General features: G+C 38.5%; 1 protein-coding gene across 3 annotated transcripts in view; it reads left to right on the top strand.

The window, feature by feature from the left end:
• Positions 1-25337, top strand: part of LOC136856864 (serine/threonine-protein kinase SIK3) — a 677731-nt gene that overhangs the window by 635602 nt on the left and 16792 nt on the right. For 2 of the 3 annotated variants that reach the window (XM_068224992.1, XM_067135068.2), the window contains 2 exons: positions 6822-6995; positions 12816-12991. In XM_068224992.1, coding sequence (XP_068081093.1) covers positions 6822-6995; positions 12816-12991 — 350 coding nt within the window. The remainder of the gene's footprint in view (positions 1-6821; positions 6996-12815; positions 12992-25337) is intronic. The other variant, XM_068224993.1, reaches the window with a different exon arrangement.

Below are 25337 nucleotides of genomic sequence, written 5' to 3'. Positions count from 1 at the left end.
TGGAGATCTAAATTCTGATATTTTGTAACCAGGATATTTTTCTCCGATCAACACTTCTCTTTTCTGCTTTTTTCCTTGAAGAATAGACTGTAGGAGATGGTTATCTACTTTCATTCCTCATGATGTGTCCAAGGTATTGAATCTTTCTTGTTTTCGGAGTGACCAATACTTTGTGTTTATTCAGTTTCTGGAGAATCTCAGCATTTGTAACATGGTCTGTCCATCCTTCTATACAACCACATCTCAGAAACCTCCAGTTGTATGCTTAATGACTCTGTCAGAGTCTATCTTCCAGCACCATAGAAGAGGGTAGAGAACACATAGCAGCGCAGAAGTCTGACCTTCGTAGACAATGCTAACCCATGATTTTTAAACAGATTACTCATCTTAATGAAAATTGCCATGACTTTTCCAATTCGAGACCTCACCTCATCAGAAGGATCCCGCTGGTCGTGTAACAGGGTCTCTCATATAAACTAAGACTGTCGAAGTGGCATTTTTTCTCTGCGATACGTAAGCTGCAGTGTGGGAGGCACGTGCACAGTTCTTGACCTTGCAAATGGCCTGCACGTGATCAACCTCATAAGCGTCAGTCGCCAGTCTGAATCTCAGCTGTTAACATGGTGAGACAGTTATCATTGCAACACCGTATTTTTGTATGAAAATGTTCTGGTTTCGTCTTAATGGTCATGTGAACAGTTATAACTCTCGCTATTGATGTGCAGAAAATCCTAATGTTGCTTTTGAAGTCCCTCATTATGTGAGGAAGATTGGTGTTTGGTGTGCTGTTAGTGCAAGACAAATAATCGGGCCTTCTTTTTTGAGACAACAGTAAATGCAGAGAGGTACCAAGATGACATTTTGACACTGTTCTTCCATCAGTTAACGGAAGAAAAAAATCGTATGAGTGGTTTCAACTAAATTCAGCCCCTGCTCATACAGCAGAGGATTCCTTTCTTACAATCTCGGAAGTGTTTCCGGATAGAGTGATCAGTGCCGGTCAATTTCCCCCTCATTCTCCAGATCTAACAGTGTGCGATTTTTACTTGTGTGGTAAAGTGAAAGAAAAAGTGTATCGAACGGAACTCACTCGCATCAGTCAGAATATGGTTACCAGATACAATGCCTATATAACCGAGGAAGGACAACACTTCCAGCATCTTTTATAAGATTGTATACACGCTTAAAGCCGGGTGGCCGCGTGCAACATAAGTTCGGCTGAGGTAGCTGCTGTAGCACAGAGTACAAACACCGTGCTATCGCTCTTAGTTTATATGAGAGACCCTATATGATGATGCCAAGATATGTATACTTTCGTACTTAAATGAGATTTTGGTCTATCTTAGTATGATGTGCAGGGGCTCTGTTTTTACTAATTATCATCGTTTTTGTTGTCTGAGGATTTACATCTAAACTATATTCATGGTTTGTCTGTGTAACTCCAACAATAAGATACCGTAAGCTATCTTGACTGTCCACAAAAATTACGGTGTCGTTGGCATATCGAATGTTATTTATCCAGGTCCCATTTAACAGCACTCCTACCTCCACGTCCTCGAGAGCTTTCTTGAAGATGTATTCAGGAGGACAAATTGGGGCAAATATTAATTTATAGGGTGAGAAATAAGGGATTGGAATAATTTATCAAGTTCTTTGAAAATATTTAAGAAAAGGCTAGGTGAACAGTTGATAGGAAATCACCGGAGTGGCAGCCCTATATACAGATCATTGATGATTGATTTAAACATGACGTAGATGTATGGAAAGTGTGTGTATTTTGCATCTACACCTGGGAATAGGCCAAAACTTGATTCCTTGGAAGGAACTGTCTCAAGATCATGTTTGTGATGAAAGTAGTAGAGCAGGAATCGAGTACCATTTTTAATAGATCCAGAAGTGTGGAAAATTGTGTGTTTGTAATTTATCTTTTCATCTTTCCCCATCAAGACTTGTACCTGTTTTATTCCTGTAGTTTGGCATAAACTTTGAGCATGGCTGTATGTTTAGACTGTACTCACTTGTTTATTTCTTATTACTATCCCTGTATATAAATGGGATCTATTCTATTATTATATTGCAGTAATATTTTCTCAGTATGCTAAAATCTCATTCATTTTGCTTCTTGTGTATGACCCCTCAGCTGTTAAATGGTTAAATTTATTTCATATTAATTTGTTTTGTGACAGAAGTTTATAGTTGTTTGCATGACTCTGTTTTTACATATTAATTTATTTCAAATTTAGGTGATTTTGGTTATGATTCTGTTTATAATTTTATAAGTTTATAATGTTGGTGTGAGAACAGAATCAGCTGTGTGTAATGATGAAAGAAATGTTTATTTCCCCACCTGTCAGATGGATGAAAGACAGCTTTCTCCTACTTTTAATTAAATGTAAGCATATCTCTTGTTGATAATATATTTTGATTCATTGTTCAAGTCCATGAACTAGTGATCACATTATGAGCACTGCAGGTTGCTTTAAACATGGAGGAGTAATTTGGTTTTAAAATCCTTAAAATCAGTACGGTAATAAGATGTTACATGAGCATATTCGTTATCAAATTACAGTGCACATACATTGGATATATATATCAATTTTATCTTATACTAGCTGATAAACCTGTGCTTCGCTATGGAATTCTACATTGTATACAGAATTCAAGGTTAGGTAGTGTACACGTTGTTAGTAAAATCTTATTAAATTGCATAGCTCTTAACATACCGTAGAAACGCGACGGGGAAGTCACCAAACGTCTTTTCTTATGTGAAGACTGGGTTAGGGAATTTTCATTGTAATGGTAGGACCTCTTGCCTACCATCAGTCACAATGAAGTTAGGGAGTTTTCGTTATAATGCCAAACACTCCCTCTCCACCTGCCTTTTTTTACATCCTCAGAAAGACTGGCTTAGTGGTTTTCCCCAACTGAAATCAACATAGGTCATTACAATGACGCCAGTAGGAATGTCACGATTAAAGGCAATGCTATCATATGAAATACTCAATCAAATGAAAAACCACACATTTTCTCACTCTTAACGAACAGTACTACGCTGACGACCTAACAGTCCAAAGGTCCAGAGCTAGAATGACCAGGCCGCAGACAGCCATGAACAGTCTTTAATTTGTGGGGGATGGGAGGGGGCGAATAATGTAGAGTCCCAGGGCACAGACTATGCCCTTTTACTCATCTGTTGAATAGGAGTATCCGAGTCAGAAAATCTCAATTTACTACACTGGCGGGGGGAAAAAAATCTCTGACTTTGAGGCAAAGTTTTCCTCCAAACCAGAGGAGAAACCCACTCTTCCTTGCCAATTTGGAATAAAATGAATATAGAATTGAATAAAAGTGAAGAGGAAGAAGCTTTTCTTAAGAAACAGATCTTTTTAGGGTTTAACTTTGAGTTATTTAGTGAATTGTGGTGCTATAATTTGGAATAGGCCGAAATTGTAATTCTAGACCAGGTCATAAGTGAGCCTCTACCATTATTCCATTAAGTGTGCACACTGGTCATTCCAATCAGCGTGTCAGAGTAGTGATCGAATAGCTGGAATACTATGATGAACCAGTGTGTTACATACCAGCAGTTTCAGAAAATGTATTAACCAGAGGAATGGCATGCTAAAAAAGAAAGTTATCTAACTCCCCAGCTATTTTCTACCAATATTCAGGCAGGCTATTATACAGTGCTATACCGTGCAGCAGTACTCCCATCTATCGGAGATGAGTGGCAGCATAAGAGACAGAGAATATCACAACAAACAATGGTCAATGTAATGTTATTGTTGATCAATTTTATGAACTTTCAGTATTGTAGGCCTTCACATTTAGTTTTCTTCCGACTCTTATCATAGTCGGTACGATAAAACTGAATAAAACATACATGATTGGAAAATGTATTCTCTATAAATTTTGTTATATAGTACACCTGGAATGAACATTTGAAAGCACACGGATTAACAATAAATAAATCGAAAACTGTTATTATGTCTGTCAACAGGCAGAAGAAGAAAGGAAAAATAATGCTGGAAGGTACACAGCTGGAAACAGTAGACCAATATAAATATCTTGGGTGCTTCATTTCAAGTGACAACAGAATACAGCATGAGATTAACAACCGCATTCAAAAATCAGCTCAGTTTTACCATCAAGTTCGGAACCTCCTCTGGAACGAACAAGTTCCCTTAAGATCAAAGCAGATTCTATTCTAATCATACTTCACCTCCATACTAACATATGGCCTAGAAACCTGCAGAACAACCCAACAAGTGGATAGCAAACTACAAGCCGCAGAAATGAAGTTCTTACGTACTATGGTACAGAAGACAAAAAGGGACAGGGTAAGGAATGAAAGAATAAGGGAGGAAGCTGGTGTGTACCCATCCCTGAATGAAAAAGTGACAAGGGCCCGTTTGAAATGGTTTGGCCATGTCAAAAGATTGGACAATGGAAGGACAGCAAAACAATGGCTACACACAGTCGTGGCCGGAAAACGACCGGTAGGAAGACCTAGGAAGAGATGGCTGGACCAAGTGAAAGAGGACATAGGAACAAGAGGAGTCAGCTGGGATGTCGTCTTGAGAGAAGAGTGGGACATAGACAGACAGAAGTGGAGAGTGCTCGTAAACCACACCCGGGCAACTGGAGTGGAAAACATGATGATGATGATGATGATGATGATGAGTACTTTACCATAGGACCAATAACATAGGTATTTAAAAATTAAATTTTAGGCGCCTTCCTCTAAATTACTATTTCATCCAGGGTTAATAAAATTGTTTATAGCTTAGGCTGTAGTTTCTTTTTCCCCTACTCTATATATCAATTTTCATTAAATTCTGTCAACCCATTTTCTCGTAGCTTTGCGTTGATATGAACTTAACCCAAAAAAAAAATACAAATTCATGAATATCTGTGTTATCATAGTTGATACTGTAAAAATTTATAAGACATAAATGATTGGAAATTTAATTCTATATAACTTTAGTTATATAGTATTTAACGACAAGATAATAATAATTATATTATTTGTTTTACGTGCTGAGGTGCTGGAATTTAGTCCTGCAGGATTTCTTTTATGTGTCAGTAAATCTACCGACACGAGGCTGATGTATTTGAGCCCCTTCAAATACCACCGGACTGAGCCAGGATCGAACTTGCCAAGTTGGGGTCTGAAGGCCAGCGCCTCAACATTATGAGCCACTCAGCCCGTCTTATATAAACCAAGACATTGCCATATCTCACCCTGCCTCAATCAGCTGCCGTGGCTATATTTAGAGGAGGGGCAGAATCTACACTCCATATCAGTTATTCATGGTGTACTTCGGAGTGAAACCTCTGGTTACTAGAGCAGACCTTCAGTACCTGTCCTCCAGAAATAATCACCAAACCAGGTCATTAGCCAGCTCCTTGCTGAGTTTCCTAGCTCATCGCATGGCTAGTTGTTGTGATTCATTCATCCCCGCTACTATCTGCGTGGGGAATTCCTTACCAGCTGATATTAGACACATTTCTAGTACACATTGCAAACATTACTTACATAAGAACATATTGTAAAATTATTTTATTGATGTAAATATTAACTGGAGGAACTAGATGATATGCTTTTACAATTGGTTTAAAACTTACTGAAATTTAGTATGTTTTGAATGTAAGACAAATTAGAAATATGTATTATGGTTTGGCATAATAGCAGGCTCTATAGCCTGAACCATGCCATAAAAAACGAGGCATTAATAAAAAATAAAATAATAATTTTAAAAAGGAAATCCTATAACTCAAGCTGTGATGGTGGAATTAATTACCAGCCAAAATTCTTTCCCTCAGGATGCCACTAATTGTGTTCTGTAAACAAAGGGTAAATCATCAATATGCAACACATTTGACTTGAATCTTTATTTTAAATAATATTTTACTGACTTTCTTCCCATTATTTCTCGTTCAAAATTACAATTGGTGAAAGTGATGGTGACTATCCACTATTCAAATCCTCAAAAAGACGAAGAGTGTTCACGGATCACACATGTCTGCATCTTCGTCATTCCAGCTCTGTAACTTTGGACTGTTAGTTCGGCAGCATAGTACTGTTCGTTAAAAGTGAGAAAATGTGTGGTTTTCCATTTGATTGAGTATTTCATATGATAGCATTGCTTTTAATCGCGCCATTCCTACTGCTGTCATTGTAATGACCCATGTTCATTTCAGTTGGGAAAACCACTAAGAGAGTCTTTCTGAGAATCTGTAAAAGCAGGCAGAGAGAGAGAGAGAGAGAGAGAGAGAGAGAGAGAGAGAGTGTGTGTGTGTGTCTGCCATTATAATGAAAACTTCCCAACCTGATTGTGACAGGCAAGCGGGCCTACCATTAGAATGAAAATTCCCTAACCCAGTCTTCATATGAGAAAGGACGTTTGGTGACTTCCCCATCGTGTTTCTAGGGCAACGTTAAGAGCTATGCAATTTAATACACAACATTTACACTACCTAACCTAGAATTCTGTATACAATGTAGAATTCCATAGCGAAGCACGGGTACATCAGCTAGTACTGTATAGAGATAAAGGATTTGAAGCTAAGTTTATCTGGCATTTATTCTGATGGAAACGTTCATTCCATCTCCTGTGATCAATACATGTTTTCTCAGAACATATCTGATCTTGCTACACACAGCTGGAAATCTTTATGTAAGGTTATGGTCTCACATTCACCATTCATTTTTAACCAATTTTTTTGTTTTGTTCTTGCATTATTTTCAAGCCTTGAGTTTTAATTTGTTTTTGGTTGTTTGCTGCCTGTGTTTTATTTTGGCTGCATGCCATATACAGTTATTAGCCCTGAGCTAGTTCTGGAAGTGGAGGCTCGTATGAACCGTCAGTACACTCCTCCTAAGCTGCACCAAGCCACTACTCTCATACCCGCTGTGTCTACAAGGGCCAAGGCTTATCCTCGGTCCAAGAAGACCATGGCTCTTCCCACGGTCCAAGAGACCAACAGACTAGGTAAGGTCGTAGAGCTCACTGGCAGTGCTTCAGTTTAAAGTATTGCATGGAATTAACGTTAACTCAGATCTAACAGAACTCCTCCTCCATAAATAAAGCTATTAGGTACTTGGTATATATATTACCTGGTGATCATTACAAATTCTTGTTCTCTCCTTGATGTCAGTCAATCATCAGTCACCAATGATGTGCATTTATGGCAGTTGCCCAAGTGACAGATTCTCTATCAGTTGTTTGCCCAGTCTTTTCTTAAATACTTTCAAAGAAGTTGAAAATTTATTGAATATCTCCCTTGGTAAATTATTCCAATTCCTCACTCCCAATTTGTCCTCTTGAATTCCAACTTTTTCTTCATATTGTGATCTTTCCTCCTTTTAAAATTGCCATTCAGTATTATTTGTCTACTAATGTCATTCCACATCTTCTCGCTACTGAAAGTTCAGAACATGCCACTTAGTCAAGCAGCTTGTGTCTGTACTCTCAGACCTTCCCAGCCCAAAGTTTGCAGCATTTTCATAACACTACTCTTTTGTCAGAAATCATCCTGGTGAAGGTTCCATACACTGAAACCATACTCCAATTGTGGTCTTATCAGTGACTTACATGCCCTCTCCTTCACATCCTTATTATGACCCCGAAATATCCTTCCAACAATACTGGAACAAGCATTGAAAGCATTTCCATGCCTGACCTGCTGGAGTGGAGAATGGATGATGATGATGATGATCGTGGTGGTGGATGGAGAAAGGAAGCTGAAGCAAGTATTTGAAAGCAAGCCTGAAGGTATTCTAAGAAGCGAATGTCCCAAGAAGGAATGGATCCAGTATGTTGGAGAGGTGGCAGAAAGGAAGGGAAAGCTTATCAACCAGCAGTGCAGCCGCCCAGTCATCAGATGATGAGATGTCCCATTGCTTGAATATAAGTTCAAAGAAAGTTGAAACCGAATGCAACCTTGATTTACACCTCGCTGTATTGTTTGTTTGTTTGTTGTAAGTTTTATATTCAAATTACATCTGTCGGCTTTCAGTACAAGTTACAGATTTTTCTTATGTTCTTGTCATCAAAGTTAATTTCATGAATGATTTGGACTGATTTGAAGTGCTGTATTAGATCACAGTCGGGGAAATGAACAGAAAAATGTATTTCATATAGGCTTTCAGCTTATTAATGTCAGATGCCAAAGAGATGTTAAGTTCAGAACAAAAATGGCCAACGATATACTAATAGGAACTAAATCCACAATGACCAATGCTCTAGTGTCATGGTGGCCTTGCCATTTCTGTTCCAGTGATTGAGAACTGTGATTGTGAAAGCTAAATATTTGTATTGTTCCAATCATCTTTGAAGGATGACATTATAAAGCTATATGTATTCTAAATTTTAAAAACTGTGTATCCTCAAGGTCCATTTCACATTGAGTTCTCATTTTAGCATGAATTATCTGTAGAAAGGTTGTCAGATGATGATCTTTCTGACTTCAACAGGTTTTATGGCAACAATCCTATAGGACAGCGCTAGGACTAGGTAGGAAGTGACCATGACCTTAATTAAGGTGCAGCCCCAGCATTTGCCTAGTTTGTAAATGGGAAATCATAGAAAATCATCTTCAGAGTTGCCAACACGGGTTTTTGAATCCATCATCTTCAGAATGCAAACTAACAGCTATGTACATAGCCTGTTTAGTTTTGCCAGTGTTTTATGTAGCCTATATATAAGTTACTGAATAATTAGGTATGTATTCTCATTTTTTAGCTTTTATAGTTCAATTGGAATATGATGTGGTGCAGAAGTTTTCCTATTTTCTGCTGCTGCAATTTCGTGAAGTACCGGTACTTCTTTGTAAGAATTATAGCACCTCGTGTTTAGTAGTTTCTGTATGGCAGTGTCTTATCTCTACTGTCATTGAAGAGAATATAATGTGTGATCTCCACTATTCCATCAGTTTTGTCCTTCCGGGGTAGATTTTTCCTAGAGCTGTCTGTTGAACTCATTGGTGGTTATGTTTTGTATATTCTTGATTTTTTTTTTTTTTTTTTCCCCTGCATAGGAAATGTTATATGGGATCCAACTAGATTGTTCTTTACATTTATGTAGAACCTTTTGATGTTAGGCTGCTTAACCTGGTATTCTATGTGCCTTGCGATGTAGGTAGGTTGTAGTTCTTTGTATTTATGTAGAATTCTGTAACGTTTCGCTGACTAACCTGGTGCTTATGTCCCTTTTGCATGTCTGATATTCATCAGCGTATTCTTTTCTTATTAATCATGGATAACATTGTATGTATCATCAATTTTTTACCTTATCCATTCTATTGATTTCAGACAGATGCTACAAACTGCACTTGTTACTTTATGTAAACAGTTCCATTTGAATGCTCATTTCATTGCTGCTTATTTAGTTGAACTCATTGGTAGGCATGCTTATCAAGTCATCAGTTCGAAGGCTAACCTAAAATTCATAAAAAAGGTGTACTAGGAAAAGGAGGAGTGAGGTAGTTACCCATTGCTTTCTTCTCTGAGCCAGAAGGTGCTATCATGTATCAGTTCACGAAGGCCATTGTAAGCAACACCTTCATTCCATTCATCATGTGGACTGGCTGCTTTAAGAATAGTATTACTAGCATATTAGTTGCTAGCTCCATTACATATGGGAAGCATGCCCGCTTCATTGCAATTGCAACCGAGTGGTTCAGAATTCCAAGATAGTCCAGCATACTCTAGAAAATGTGCGAAGGCTGATCAACAAAGACTGAGACTGATTTTTTTCCTGTAGCTTCCGTGATAGTTTCCTATCTGTAACATAAATATTTCAAAAGAGCGGGTTTTTATGTATAATGTCCGTAGGCAGCAGCACTCTTGTATTGGTAGGTTGGTAGTAATGCTCTATTGTGTTGATGCTACATGCATTTCGCATGCCAGACAATGGAGGTGACGCGAGAGGAGCAGTACAGCGCAGTCAAATTCTGTTTTCGTTTAAACCATACAGTCACTAAAACTTACGAAAAGCTGAAGCAAGCATACGATGAAGATGCACTACCTTGTGCAGGTGTTTAGGTGGTTCAAGGACTTCAAAGAAGGCTGACTTGTCTGTGTTAAGCAAGGTGGGCCTGGTGTTTCGGCTTCTGTTGTGATTGAAGTCAACATCAACATAGCTGCTGTGATTGTCCGTGAGGATTGGCGGATAACATTAGATAACCTTAGTGAAGTGTTGGGAATTTCATATGGTAGTGTCTTTACGATTATGCACAATCGTCTCCATATGACCCGAGTTTGTGCCTGTTGGGTGCCACATCTGTTGACTCCCAAACAAAAGGCTGTGCGAATGGAGACAAGCTGTGAGGTGCTGCGTCTCTTTGCTGATGGAGGGGATGCGTTTTTGAAATCGATTATGACCGGTGATGAGTCATGGCTGCATCATTATGATCCTGAAAAAAAAAAAAAACAAGCGAGCACAGTGTAGAAATTGCCAGGTTCTCCAACACCAAAAAAGGCAAAAGTTGTTCCATCTGCAGGGAAAGTGATGGTGATATGTTTTGACTGTAATGGAATGATTTACCAGCATGCAGTTCCTCCTCACACTACTGTTACAGCATAATACTACACGTCAGTATTGGCTACACTGAGGAAGCACATTGCAAAGAAACAACCAGAGCTTTCTTAGACTGGGTGGCGACTTCATCATGACAATGCATGGCCTCGCGTCACAAATCAAATTGTGTAAAGTTTCTGGCTCGATTCAACATTACCGGTGTACCGCATCCACCTTATAGCCCTGATCTTGCACCCTGTGATTTTTTTAAATTCCCATCACTAAAGACAAAACTTAGGGGCATTTGATTTGAGAACTCTGAAGCAGTGCTCAAGAAAAGTGAGGCGATTCTCAATGGTCTGCAGCATGTATTCAAGGACTGGCAGAGACACTATAAAAAGTACATTGAAGTAGGAGGGGACTACTTTGAAAAAGATCATGTAAACATTAATATAATAATAATAATAATAATAATAATAATAATAATAATAATAATAATAATAATAATTTCGTGTAGCTATTTCTAGCCGAGAGCAGCCCTTGTAAGGCAGACCCTCCAATGAGGGTGGGCGGCATCTGCCATGTGTAGGTAAATGCGTGTTATTGTGGTGGAGGATAGTGTTATGTGTGGTGTGTGAGTTGCAGGGACGTTGGGGACAGCATAAACACCCAGCCCCCGGGCCATTTGAATTAACCAATGAAGGTTAAAATCCCCGACCCGGCCAGGAATCAAACCTGGGACCCTCTGAACCAAAGGCCAGTACGCTGACCATGCAGCCAACGAGTCGGACATGTAAACATTGAGATGGAGTAATAAACATCTGTGAAAAAAAAATCAGTCTCAATCTTTGTTGATCAGCTCTAACTCTGGAGAGCTTGCCATATTAGGTCATTACAATCTTAAATGGTGATCAATCATTTCTGATGATAGTAGTTACATTTTTGGGACGTAGATTAATTCAATGTTACGTTTAGTTTTGTCCGCCGGCCCCACGGTCTAGGGTTAGTGTGCCTACTTCTTACCCGGAGACCCTGGATTCAATTTACGGCCAGGTCACAGATTTTTACTTGGATCTGAGAGCTGATTCAAGGTCCACTCAATTTGCGTGAGAACATTTAAGTAGCTGTCTGATGGTGAGATAGCAGCTCCAGTCTAGGAAGCCAAGAATATTTGTCAAAAGGATTTGTCGTGATGACCACTAGTCTCATTGTAATCTGCAGGCCTTCGTGCTGAGTAGCAATCGCTTGGTAGATCAAGGCCCATCAGAGCTATGTTGCCATTGGGGGTTATAGTTTTGCCCAAAAAGATTACATTTTCATGGCCAGGTGTATTAATTGAAAACTTCTTTTCTCAACACTTCTTTTTAACCATGCTGTCATAGCTGTATTGTGCTTTATTTATTCTCATCTAGATCTAGGTTTCAATCTTGAGTGAGCTTTGAAGTTTTAACATGTCTTAATTTATTAAAATGTTATTGTCTGAATCCTCTTCCAATTAATAACACTATCATTTGATTCACAGTAAGTGCATGTAGCTCATGACTACATTCTTGTTAGCTTCTATATGAATCAGCAATATCACAAGTATCCGCCATTATAGCCAAGTATGTTAAGACGCATGTTACAACAGGGCTGGGAAGTTTTGAGCCGAGTCATTTGATCCTTTCGGTAGTTACAACGTGTGTAAACTTTCTCTGGATTTTTTCATTCTCATTTCTGGGAACTGTTGATATGATATTATAGATCACTTGCTCTCTCTTTCAGGATCCTACCATCACTTAAGCTCACTGTTAGTCATCTTATACATGAGGTGCAAGTACCAGAATTTAGTATTGCTGACTTTAACCAAATTATGATCAAATGCTCATGCTGTCCTATTTCCATGATGTTATGACCATACACGAATGACATTTATAATTAAACACGAACAACTTGCTTACACAAATACTGTATTGAAAAGTGTCTCATGATACACTGACATAAAGCAACTTCTACAAAGAATAACACAGTTTCTATATAAATGCTGTGGTCGACATGCGCGCATTCTACTGGGATATAACACATGATGATGTGTATCATTGACCAAGTACAATTATTTAGTGTGCAGTTTAGTTAGTCTTTTCATTTGTGGGTGGGGAAGGCCAAGTTGATTTGAGAACTTATATGAACCATTTGTTTTTGGGGGTAAGAAAAGGGATATTTGTTCCTGGAGATGGTTTTACTGTACAGCTTTTGAGATTTGATGTGAGAACTTCTATATTATAAATGATTTAATAATGTCCTTGTTTATAGGCCGTGATTGTTACAAGGAGGTGAATAGCTTGCACTTACCCCAAGAGCGGTACAGTCCAGTACGACGTGCTAGTGAAGGCTGTACAGTCAGTGTTGGTACGCAGTATAGATCCAGTCCTCAACATCATGCCCACTCGCATACACACACACTGCAACAAGAGTACCAGCAGCTACAGGTGAGTACCTGTCTTCAGTTTTAAATAACATGGATCAATATAATCCATAGAGAATCTCTGTTTAAAATTTTAAGACACCTTGGACTACACCCCAAATTAATAAACATGATAAAATTGACTCTCACCAATACCAAGTCAAAAGTGAAGTTTAGGGGTGAAACATCAGAGACATTTGAAATTAAAACTGGACTACGGCAGGGAGATGGGCTCTCACCACTATTATTTAACTGTGCTCTAGAAATGGTAATGAGGGAATGGTTTAGAAAATGTCCCCCCAAAATAAAGATTGGCCGAAAAATCAAAACAAATTGCCTGGGTTTTGCTGACGATTTAGCATTACTAGCAGTGGACATAAAAGAAGCAAAAACCCAGATATCAGAACTTCAAAACATTGCAAATAAAATTGGCCTCAAAATATCATTTGAAAAAACAGAAATTATGCCCCAAAAACCAACACAGCTAAAAGAAGTCACCATAAATGGTAATAAAATCAAAATAGTAACTCAGTTTAAATATCTTGGAGAAGTAATAACACATAACTTAAATGAAAAAATCTCAATCCAAGTAAGAACAAATAGATTAGCTAAAGCACAAAAATTAACATGGGATATCTACAAAAAGAAATGTCTATCAATAAATACAAAAATAAAACACTACAACACAGTTATAAAACCGGAAGCTACATATGCAGCAGAAACACTCTTTTACCTGAATAAACAATCAAAGACTGACAGACTTCAGAAAATTGAAAGGAGGATTGGAAGAACCTGTATCAACAAAAAATATCAGAAAGATGGACAGTGGCGGTTAATACCTAACAAAGTCGTGTACAAAGAGCTAGAACCCATTACAGATACTATGCGTAAGAGGAGACTGGGATTCTTTGGACATATCATGAGGATGCATGACTCGAGACTTCTGAAACAACTAGTACAACACAATCTCGTCTCAAAAAATACCACAACAGTATGTAAATGGATCAGAGAAGTAAGAGAGGATCTGAAGGAAATAGGCCTTACAACAGAAGACACCAAAAATAAGATAAAATTGAATACAAAACTCAAGAATACAAACCTCCGCTTTACCCTTACACAAAACAAACCAACAACACGCACATTTTCAACTGAGGAAAGGGCACGAAGATCGGAGCGCCTGAAGACGTACTGGGAGGACCGCAAAGCCCGAACAATCCCTTCAAAGAGACCTGAACGACGGACTGACTAAAGTGATCCTATGTGGTCATAAAAGAATAATAATAATAATCATCATCATCATCATCATCATCATCATAAAAACCAGAACACCTAGAAAGACTAGAGATAGGAAGTTCATATTCACACTACATGTGCATTAGTATGTTCTGCAGAAATGATTAGCATTTGAACCATGTCGGCTCTCAGCTTCAAGGTCCATATCGATATCTCGGCACACCAGCACCGACTGGTAAAATGTGACTGCAGCTCTCGTTGTTGCTATAAACCGAAGGTAATAGATCGATATGACTTGAGCAGATGTAGAGGATCCCTCACAGACATATGCGAGAACCGTACCATCAAATGAGTGATGCATCCATCCGGGAAATTGCTCCTCACGTGGGACGAAGTGTGTCGGCAGTGCAACGGGTGTTTACAGAAGGCCGTAGAACACAAGATGGGTCTGGTCGCACCACCTCAGACCACTCCCCGATAAGATAGACACCTCATCCGAATGGCATTGCAGGACAGATCTGCGTTGTCCTCGGCTCTGCCACAACAGTGGAACACATCGTACACTATCAGGAATGACAGTCTGTCGCCGTTTATTATGGTCTGGGTTACCGGCGCGTAGTCCACTTCTCTGCCTATTGACTAATGTGCATAAACATGCTAGATTGCAATGGTGTATGGAAGGACATCACTGGGGACAGGAATGGCAGCAGATAGTGTTGTCGGATGAATCCAGGTTCTGTTTGCTTGTTTGAAATTGATGGCCGCAGGCAGGGGAAGAGGCACCGCATTCACTGCATTCGCACAAGACATACAGCGCCAGCTCAAGGCCTTATGGTATGGGATGCTATTAGGTACAACCACAAATCACAGTTGGTGCATGTCCAGGACACTGTGACCAGTTTGACCTACGTGAATGACATCCTGCGAACCGTGGCCATACCCTTTCTGCACAACACCCCAGACACCATTATTCAGCAGGACTCAGCAGGATAATGCGCGACCACATGTTGCTGCACGAACACGTGCCTTCTTGTTGTCACAGGATGTCAGACTGTTGCGGTGGCCTGCCCGATCACCGTACTTGTCGTCAATCAAAAATGTGTGGGATATGGTGAAACGACGGGTGCGGCGCTGTGACCCAATGCCAACCACTAAAGATGAACTGTGGAACCAGGTGAATGCAGCATGGATTGTTATACCCCAGGACGCCGTTCGCGCCTTATACGCGTTGATGCCATCATGCATGGAACAAGTTATCAGTGCCCATGGAGGACCCAGTGCCTGCTAGGCAACAGGACACATGCAGAACCTAGGTGACTGAAATGCTAATCGTTTCTGCAGAACATACTAATGAACATGTCCTGTGAATATGAACTTCCTATCTCTAGTCTTTCAAAGTGTTCTGTTTTTTATGAACATGAGTGTAATAATAATAATAATAATAATAATAATAATAATAATAATTGTTACCGTGTTTTTGCGGTAGTTAGAGGTGAAAGAAGGTGCGGGTGTGAACGGGTCTCAAGCTACGAAATTAGAGTTCATGTAAAATTAACAAGGTTATATTTTCTTTTCAAAATAAAGAAATAACAAGCATGGCAGGTACAGAGTAGCAAGGCAACAAAATGTAGTTACAATATTTACCGGATTTGGGCTTCGCGCCCCGACTTCACAATTCTTGGGCAATCAGCCCAACCTTACTCCAAAATAAGTTTTAACAGAGGGGCAGAAAACCCCATTCATGCTCAGGAGCACTTGCTCCAAATTACACAGAAAAGCCTCCCCGAGGCATACAACACTCAATTTTCGAGAAAGAGCCACTCGCTCTCAACATTAAGCCTATTAAAGGCCATACCAAACTCCACCTTCAAGTTGTCCTCTAAGGACATAGATACAGGGGCAAAATACCCAACCTACTGAGGCCTATTAAGTGAGAAAAAGGTTAATTACATGACCTCAAAAATAACCAATTGAGAGGAGGCGACCTGCACTCCTAATACATTTGTATTAAAACCTACTTGGCACTAGGCCATTAATGCAGGGGCTAATCCCATACTAAAGAGGTGACTTTAGAAAGGAACAATTTACATTACGTTAAAGAAGAATAGGTTTAGAAAAAAAATAAGTTCACCTCAAAACAATATGAGTGGGAGCTCGAGAGGGTTAAGCACTCTCTATCCCGATATGCAGTTTAAAGATAGAATAGATACCAAGGGTCTTTACATTTTAAGGAAGGTTACATTATGGAAAAACTTCGGACCCGCCCCGAGAGTTAAACTGCTGAGCTAGCAAGGAAAGAAGTTATTATTCGGCCATTACCTTGTTGTTGACCGCTGCCGAAGAAAGAGGCGCTTCCCACCCCCTGCTATGTACTTTACACACTAAAAGATGGAACAGAAGTGGCGCAAAGACCCAAAAATCAGCAGTTTATATACTCTCGCGGAAAGTTCGAGGCGTTTTTGGAATGAGAACACCCTCCCACCAAAACTTTATTGGTTAGGGATAAGCAGCATATTCAAGTTGGGGGAAGATACATCAGATTGGTCAGAAATTAATTAAAGAAATTCGGGATTGGCTAAATACAAAACAAGGGGAAAGAGAGGGGTATACAGCCAACTTAAACAATAAAACAGAAAAAAATTTAACAAGAAACAAACTTTTGAAATAAAAATTTCTCCAAAAAACAGTTCTTTCACATCGCACTAGGGTGCACCATTGTAGTTTTTCAGTAGTGTCCTCTAGAAGAGAAAGTTCACACTTCTTACTACCGGTAAAACAAAAATACATCAAAAGTGGCACAGTTCAAAAACTCCAAACTTTCCACGTAGTGACATCTTCTGAGAAACTTGAAAATTAATACTGTCGATAAAGTTCAGACTTCCTCCAGCAGAGGAGTTTCAACTGGCGCACATTTTAAATTAGCGGCGTGGAGGTGTACCGCCCGGTACAATAATAATAATAATAATAATAATAATAATAATAATAATAATGATGATGATGACTTAGCTACCATGTGCAGGCATTTTTAGTAATGATTGATTGATAGTATGCCACGTAGGCATTAATTTTGACATTTTGTTTTACTCCACCAGATGGCAGACTTCAACCGGATCTCTTTTGGGCGATATATGGGCTGAGGTTTAGTTAATTTTGTTGGGTAAGCACCAAAGAGATCCTTTACATGTGGAGGTCATACAACATAGCTCACAGCTATGTGGGAGATGGCGGGTTCGAATCCCACTGTCGCTATCACAATTAAAGCTACGGCCGCTACCTTCTAAATCGTAGGTTTTTCCCATCGTTCCATCGCCGAAAACTGTTGATGTGTTAGTGCAACATTAAACCACTAAGGAAAAAAAAAAAAAAAAAAGCACAGAGTGTTGAATAGACCTCCTCCCTGCAAACGTCTACCTACCTCTGCTGGGTTTGCTTGGGATCCAGAGGCTGACACACTACTGCTGATTCACAGAGGGAGCTATGGATCACTTATAGATTGACGCATTCAAAAGATGAAGTGGTTCTGGTTGAACATTGGCCAATTGCTTAGGATAGTGTTATTTTGATTGAGCTGTGGTCCGTGGCAAAATAACTAAAATAACTGATAAGCTGTTCACACTTTTGGAAAAAGTATTTGAAGGATTTGACACTGCAGTCCACTTCTAGTGGTATCAGCAAGTGGTATCAACTTGACACTGCAGTCCACTTCTAGTGGTATCAGCAAGTGAGACATCACCTGCATATAAGAGAGTTCGAGGGACACTCCTTTGCAGGTCCCGTGTAATTGTGTCCATGACGAGAACAGATAGCAATGGGGACAATATTTCAAGAAGTGTATTATGAGTAAAGGTTACATTTTGTAAAAAGTAACGGCTACAAGTAAAAATGACCAAAAATGTATTTGTTACAAGTACAGTAATTTACTTACTTTTTACTCAGTTACTTCCCAACTCTGCTTCCATATTAGGAAACTGCTATGGGCTGTTCCAATCTTCATCTTGACACTGCAGTCCATGTTAGCAATGTTTCTATCTTTTTGTTGTTGTGTACATAGATTTAGGGTTCATATTTAGTGGGGTTATAACTCATATTTCATTTTGCATCATTAACCACTGTAATGCTTGCTCATAAATCTGTACGAAGAACAGGTACTTTACCTAGCTGGTAATAAAATATAGCTAAGAGAAAATTGTTTTCTTAAGTAAAAATTAAACCTGAAATAATATATACCATTGGGGTTCTTATTTTATTGTAAAGATATTTGTATTCCCAGTTTTAAGGGTAAGATAAAATTGGTCATTCTTGGGTGAACAGTTCTCGATATGCAACTATGGAGAAGCGGAGGCAGGACTTTGCAGTTAACGTTTTGGCTACATTGCCTCCTGCCCATCTACTCTCCGCTATTTCACTTCGCTTGTAGACTAGAATAGAATAAAATAGAATTTTTATTCAGTCATTAAGTATGTTACATACAATAGACATTGTCAAAAAATAAAATCATAATATACAGTACATACACAAACTAATAAATTGTAATTTTAGTATACAGTATATCACATTGATTAATTTCATGGTATTCCTGCACTGAGTAAAAGGGATGCTGAGTAACCACTTCTTAAGCTTGTTTCTGAATATATTAGATGGTAGTTCTTTTGGATCTGAAGGCAGTTTATTAAACATCTTAAACTGAACAATGAAATGGCTTGAAGCCATCTTTTGTAACCTGTGACATAGTATGACGACTTGGTTAGCTGACCTGGTATTATATTTATGAACACTTCTGAGCTTGATTTTGTCTGTTTCTGCATATATTTTAAGAAGTGCATTATCAATATGTGTGTTCACAACAGTCACAACAGACAGCTTAATAAATATAGGCCTACAGTTGGCCATTAAAGAAGATTTTGTTACAACATGCAATGCCCTCTTCTGGAGAGGTAAAATTTCAGAAATCTGGCTGGAGTTTCCCTGAAGTAGAACTCCGTATTGAAGAATACTATGAAAGAATGCAGAGTAGGCATTTACAAGATATTTACTTGGAACTTTTTCTCTGATCGCTCTCAAGAGATTTTTTTTTGCTAGTTGTTTTATGTCGCACTGGCACAGATAGGTCTTATGGCGACGATGAGACAGAAAAGGGCTAGGAGTGGGAAGGAAGCGGCCGTGACCTTAATTAAGGTACAGCCCCAGCATTTGCCTGGTGTGAAAATGGGAAACCACGGAAAACCATTTTCAGGGCTGCCGACAGTGGGGTTCGAACCTACTATCTCCCGAATACTGGATACTGGCCGCACTTAAGCGACTGCAGCTATCGAGCTTGGTTCTCAAAAGATACACCACTCTTGACAGTTTACTTGAAATCAAGTCTATGTGAGCATTCCAGTTCAGGTTTGAATCTAAATGTATTCCTAATAATTTCACATGTTGATTATCATGATTTACTTGATTCTTATTTAAATTAAATATAATTGTCTGAGTCTTTTTATCATTTACCGTGAGTTTGTTCACAGAAAACCATTCAACTGCCATTTTCAATGTTTGCTTACATAGCACATTGAGTTCTTTGACTGTTTTAGCCTCAATGAAAAAAGTAGTATCATCTACATGTAAAACTGAACTGGCATTGGATCCTATATTTGTAGATAAGTCATTTAGGTATTGAACAAGAAATAGAAAAGGACCTGTACCAGACACATTAGCCCGTATTTGGTAATCTGCTTGTATTCCATTCTGTTTCGGTGTAGAATATGTTGGTTTTATTTTTATTTTTGTAAGAAGTAAATCAAAACTTGCGTAAATACATGAATTACTATTACACAAATATTTGTTGTAGTATTAGAATATATTAGTATACAGCAGGGATTCTCAAATATCTTAAAAATTGTACCCTTCAGTCATGACCAGTTTTCTATTGTACCCCCACCATTTTTCTTTCTTTCAAAATTAAGGTTCAAAGTTAATGACATAACAAATAATAGTAATATTACAAATGTGACAAAGTATTTATATTTAAATAATTCAAATATTGTAGTTTAATATAATGTGTTTTAGTATCATTAAGATCAATTTAAACAAGTTTTGAAAATAATGAAAAAGATATTAACATACACTCTCTTATCTCCAAATTTAAATACAATTATAAAGTTCAAAATTGTTATTAATCAGTGAGTTGTTTTCAATGGGAAGGATGTACCTGCATATTGTGACTCAGTTTCCTGATTTCCACTTGACCAGGCGTGACTTTCAAGCAGAGGTCTGGCTATATATTTAGCCTATTGTGGTACTTATTTTTCAGGTACACCATGGATGAAAAGGCACTCTTAAATAGGTACATTGTTGAGAGAGGCATCATGAATTTTATAGCATAGCAGGCGATGTTACAAAATTTGACTTGTCTCTGCAATCAGAAATTTGTAAAAGATGTTTTCTTGAGACTGCATTTGAAATGTTTCATTGTAGGACAGTTCAATGATTTCTTCCTTTTCTTGGAAAAGAATCTGGTAGCCTGAAGTCTCCCACCATGGAAAAAGAGTTGCGAATCCAGAACTCGCTGTCTATATTCTCAGGAAAGTATTCACCAAAATCTTCAACCAGACCTAAACAATGTTCTTTTACATCGCTTTCAATGGAATCATGAAGCTTAATTTCATTTTCGTCTATGGAATTTTTGAAGAATGGAAAGAATGAAAGTTTTCTATTCACAACTTCTTTTTCAGAGCTATTATTTTGTCCTGAACCATGAAAACTGGTGTACCGGGCGAGTTGGCCGTGTGGTTAGGAGTGCGCAGCTGTGAGCTCGCCACGGCCGCTTCCTTCCCATTCCTAGGCCTTTCCTGTCCCATCGTCGCCATAAGACCTATCTGTGTTGGTGCGACGTAAAACAACTAGCAAGAAGAAAACTGGTGTGTGTTTTCCATGCAGTCCTATATTCAGCTCATTGAGCCACCGGAAGATGTCAGCTGAGAAAGCTAGTCTGCATAGCCACTGTTCATCTGTAAGCCTATCACTGAACTCATATTTACTACCAAGAAGAAAAACTTTAACTTCTTGTCTTAATTCAGACAAACATGCAAGACAGTTCCCTTTGGAAAGCCACCTTACGTCAGTATATAGAAAAGATGATGTTTATATGTTCACTCCCAATTTCTTCACATCATATTGCAAATAATCTGGAATTGGCTGCTTTTGATTTTATGAAATTAACTATTATCACTTTTTCTGTAAACACTATTTCCATTCCATTTGGACGTTTCTTTGGAACTAGAATCTCTCTGTGAAGACTACAGTGAACAGATTTTGCCTTTGGAGCAACCTTCTTGATCTGGGTAATCACACCAGTATGCTGTCAAATAAGTTGTGTGCTGTTTGTGCTGTTGTTCGTTCTGGAAGCTCCTTTCAGTAAAGCATATCTTCCACCATTGTAGGGGCAGAATCAGTATATATCTAACAAATGCTTTCAATTGTGCCATATTTGTGCGATCTGTACTGTCGTCCAACTGTATAGCAAAGTATTTTTAGACATGAGGTTGGTTACGATACGTTCTTTTAGCCGTATTTCAAATTCTTCTGCAAGAAACAGTGTCATTGGACAAGAGAATAACATCCAGCTGATTTGCCTTTTTTTCCCACCAATAACACTCGACACCATCTAATAATAATAATAATAATAATAATAATAATAATAATAATAATAATAATAATAATAATTGCTTTACATTCCACCAACTACTTTTACTGTTTTCAGAGATGCCAAGGTGCAGCAATTTTGTCCTGCAGTAGTTTTTTTACATGCCAGTAAATCTACTGACACGAGGCTGACGTATTTGAACACTTTCAAATACCACAGGACTGAGCCTGGATCAAACCTGCCAAGTAGGTTTCAGAAGGCCAGTACCTCAACCGTCTGAGCCACTCAGCCGGGCTCAACACCATGTCTTTAGCTGCAGGCAGTAAATATAACTCACCATCAGTATGTGGTTTTCCTGCCCTACATATTCATAAGCTTATTTTGAATGACGCTTCAAGACCCTTCATATTCATAGATGAAAATGAGGCAATCTATTGTTTACCACACCTTAGATATGCTTCCTTTCTTTTAAAAAATCAAGTGACTTATTCTTCAGGTTCTTGTGTTTTATATGAAAATATCTTTCTAATAAAGATGGCTTCATTGAATTGTTGGAAAGGGTCTCATTGCAAACAAAACAAAGGGGTTATGGTTTTGACTCACTTCATCTATAAGTAAATCCTAAAGACAAGTACGCAGGATCATACCTTCTGACCTTATGTTGGGATTTATGTTCAGAACACGTATTCATATGAGAAAAGGGTTGAGCTTCCACTGGCTCTGCAACTTTTGTACAATCTTTATCTTCATCAGAAGTAGCCTGACTTTCTGTTTCGAGTCTTTGCTTTTTTAATGGGGGCCGATGACCTTCGATGTTAGGCCCCTTTAAACAACAAGCATCATCATCATCATCTTTTTTAATGGGTTGCGCCATTAACCATTTCTTCATCTTGGTTGATGTGAGAAAAGTACACAAACAAATACACAAAGTATAATTCTAAACTCTCAGCTAGGCCTATACTTTCAACCACTCAGTTAACATATCATGGTTATTCGATTTCCAAGCAAGGAAATAAAATAATGCCACATGTTACATTGTTATGTTCTTACAAACTCGAAAGGAAATATTAAAAAGAACAATAAATCTGTTACCTATTTAAAACAAATTGAAGCCGTTTATATTCTTAGCAATGTATATTTTGGTGCATTTATATCTACTGTAATTAAATTTGTAATTAATATTTTTTATTATCAAAAACAAAATATTGATCATAGAAAAGAAATATGTTATTTAAGTCAAACAAGAATAAATGTCACAGCATTAACAGTGCACTGTTGAGAATAATTTGCATAGTCTTGTTGTAAGGTAAAAATACAGAATCCTCCAATGCAGCAAAGCTGATGGTAAACCTGTAGTAGTGTAATAGAAGTACAGTACTACTGTGGTGCCACATCAGATATTAATGTGTTCCTCATATAATCAAAGAAGAAAGTTCATATTGTATACCTTGAAAACTGATCGCAGCATTTGGTTCTTTTGTCCTTTTGTCAATTTCTCAACAAGAATCGTTCCCATACCCCCTGGAAAACGTGTGCCTACCGCTGGGGGTACGCATACCACAGTTTGAGAATCGCTGGTATAGAGTATTATTAGTGGTAGCGACATTGATTTTTTTTTTTTGCGGTTTTAATTGAAATGAAAGCAAAATGAGTAAGAAAGATACAATTGACATTTTTAAAAAGCCAAGTTAAACTGAATTTCATAAACACAAAGGCAAAAGATGACCATAAGAGTTTTTTATTGAAGAAAATTCTGAAACTAGACTCCTTCTTCAAAGAAAATTATTGATGACAGTGGCATTAAATGTAACGATACTGTGGAACCATCATTGCAGATCACATCGCATCCCATATTGCAGATACATCCAACTCTAGGAAATATGAATCTGCATTTTTGCTGATAAAGCACGTGGCAGAGGCTCACCACCTCTCTTTTGCCTCTAGTGCTTTGTATTCCTACTGTATAACATGCCTTTCACAGATTGAGAATTATAGAGTGCACTTGTGCTATGCAGGGAGATGGCTCGTGGGCTGGACAAAATTAATCATAAATTGCTCAAACATTTGAGTAACCAATGTCTCAGTGATATTCTCAACCTGTTCAATAGAATATGGAGTGAGGGGGAGTGTCCATCCCAGTGCATTGAAGGGGTTGTAATACCAATTCCCTAGCTAAGTGAACGTCCAAAGCATCTGGATAGCTACAGGTCAGTCTGCCTAACAGATGGCCTCTGTACACTGTTCACAAGGATGGTGAACTAATGACTTGTGTGGGCCTTGATAAAGAGAGATCTCCCAATTAACTACCAGTATGGTTTTTGCTATTCTTTGGTCTGCCAGCAATCACTTGGTCAGACTGGAGGGCACCGTTCAGGAGGCCTTCCTTCAGAAGGAACACTTGATCACTGTATTCTTTGACCTCAAAAAGGCTTTCAATACTACCTGGTGGTATGGGATTCTCTCCAGTTTACACGAGAAATTAAGGATTGGAGTAATTTACCAAAGGAGATATGTGATAAATTCCCAATTTCTTTGGTATCATTTAAGGAAAGGCTAGGCAAACAAATGATAGGGAATCTGCCACTAGGAAACAGCCCTAAATGCAGATCATTGGTGATCGATCGATCGACAGGGGAATTCTGGAGAAATTTGCCAATGTTTATTGAGGACATGTTTCTCTGGCTCTTTTGAGTCTGAATACATTCTCAGTATTATGTTCAAAAATAGATAACCATAAGAATCTGTACTGAGTGTCACATTATTTGCAATTGCTGGCATAGTTGTTGCTGCTGAGCCCACAGTTGTTCCATTGCTGTATGTAGATAATTTATCTCTACATTTCAGCTCAGGAAAGATGGCAGTGCTGAGAGACAGCTACAGCAAATTATTAATAGAGTTGACAGATGGGTCCTACAACACTATTTCAGATTTTCAGCAGCATAAACCTCAATTATACACTTCTGTTGATGTCGCCCTGTGCATCCTGAACCAGACCTCTGCTTGCAAAACTGTATGCTACCAGTCGTAGACACACAGGTTTCTGGGTCTCCTTTTTTATAAGAGACTGACATGGCAGCCCCACATTCGTCAGTTGAAGGTAGCCTGTATGAAGAGACTTAACATGCTTAAGTTTCTCAGCATCACTTCCCTGTAGGGTGCTGACCTTGCAGTGCTGCTATAGTTTTACATGGCTACGGTTCTCTTCCATATCGACTATAGTAGTGCGGTATGGTTCAGCATCAAGAACTGTGCTGAATCCTTTAGATAGAATACAGCATAGTGGAGTTGGGCTGGCAACCGGAACTTTCTATACTAGTCCGATTCCCAGCATACTCGCTGAATTGGGAGTTCCATCTTTAAGAAAAAGACAGCAGCAGATACTCCTCACGTATGCTAACAAAATATGTGAAATGTCGCATCATCCAAAGCTATCAGTGCCTCTTTGCTACCTAATATCACCAGAGGTATGAAAACTGGCCATATGATACATGATCGGTTGTGATTTAAATTGATA

The sequence above is a fragment of the Anabrus simplex genome, chromosome 1, assembly GCF_040414725.1.
Source record: "Anabrus simplex isolate iqAnaSimp1 chromosome 1, ASM4041472v1, whole genome shotgun sequence".
In the NCBI taxonomy this organism is placed as follows: Eukaryota; Metazoa; Arthropoda; class Insecta; order Orthoptera; family Tettigoniidae; genus Anabrus; species Anabrus simplex.
Note: the sequence above shows the minus strand (reverse complement) of the source record. Positions and strands in the feature narration are given on the sequence as shown.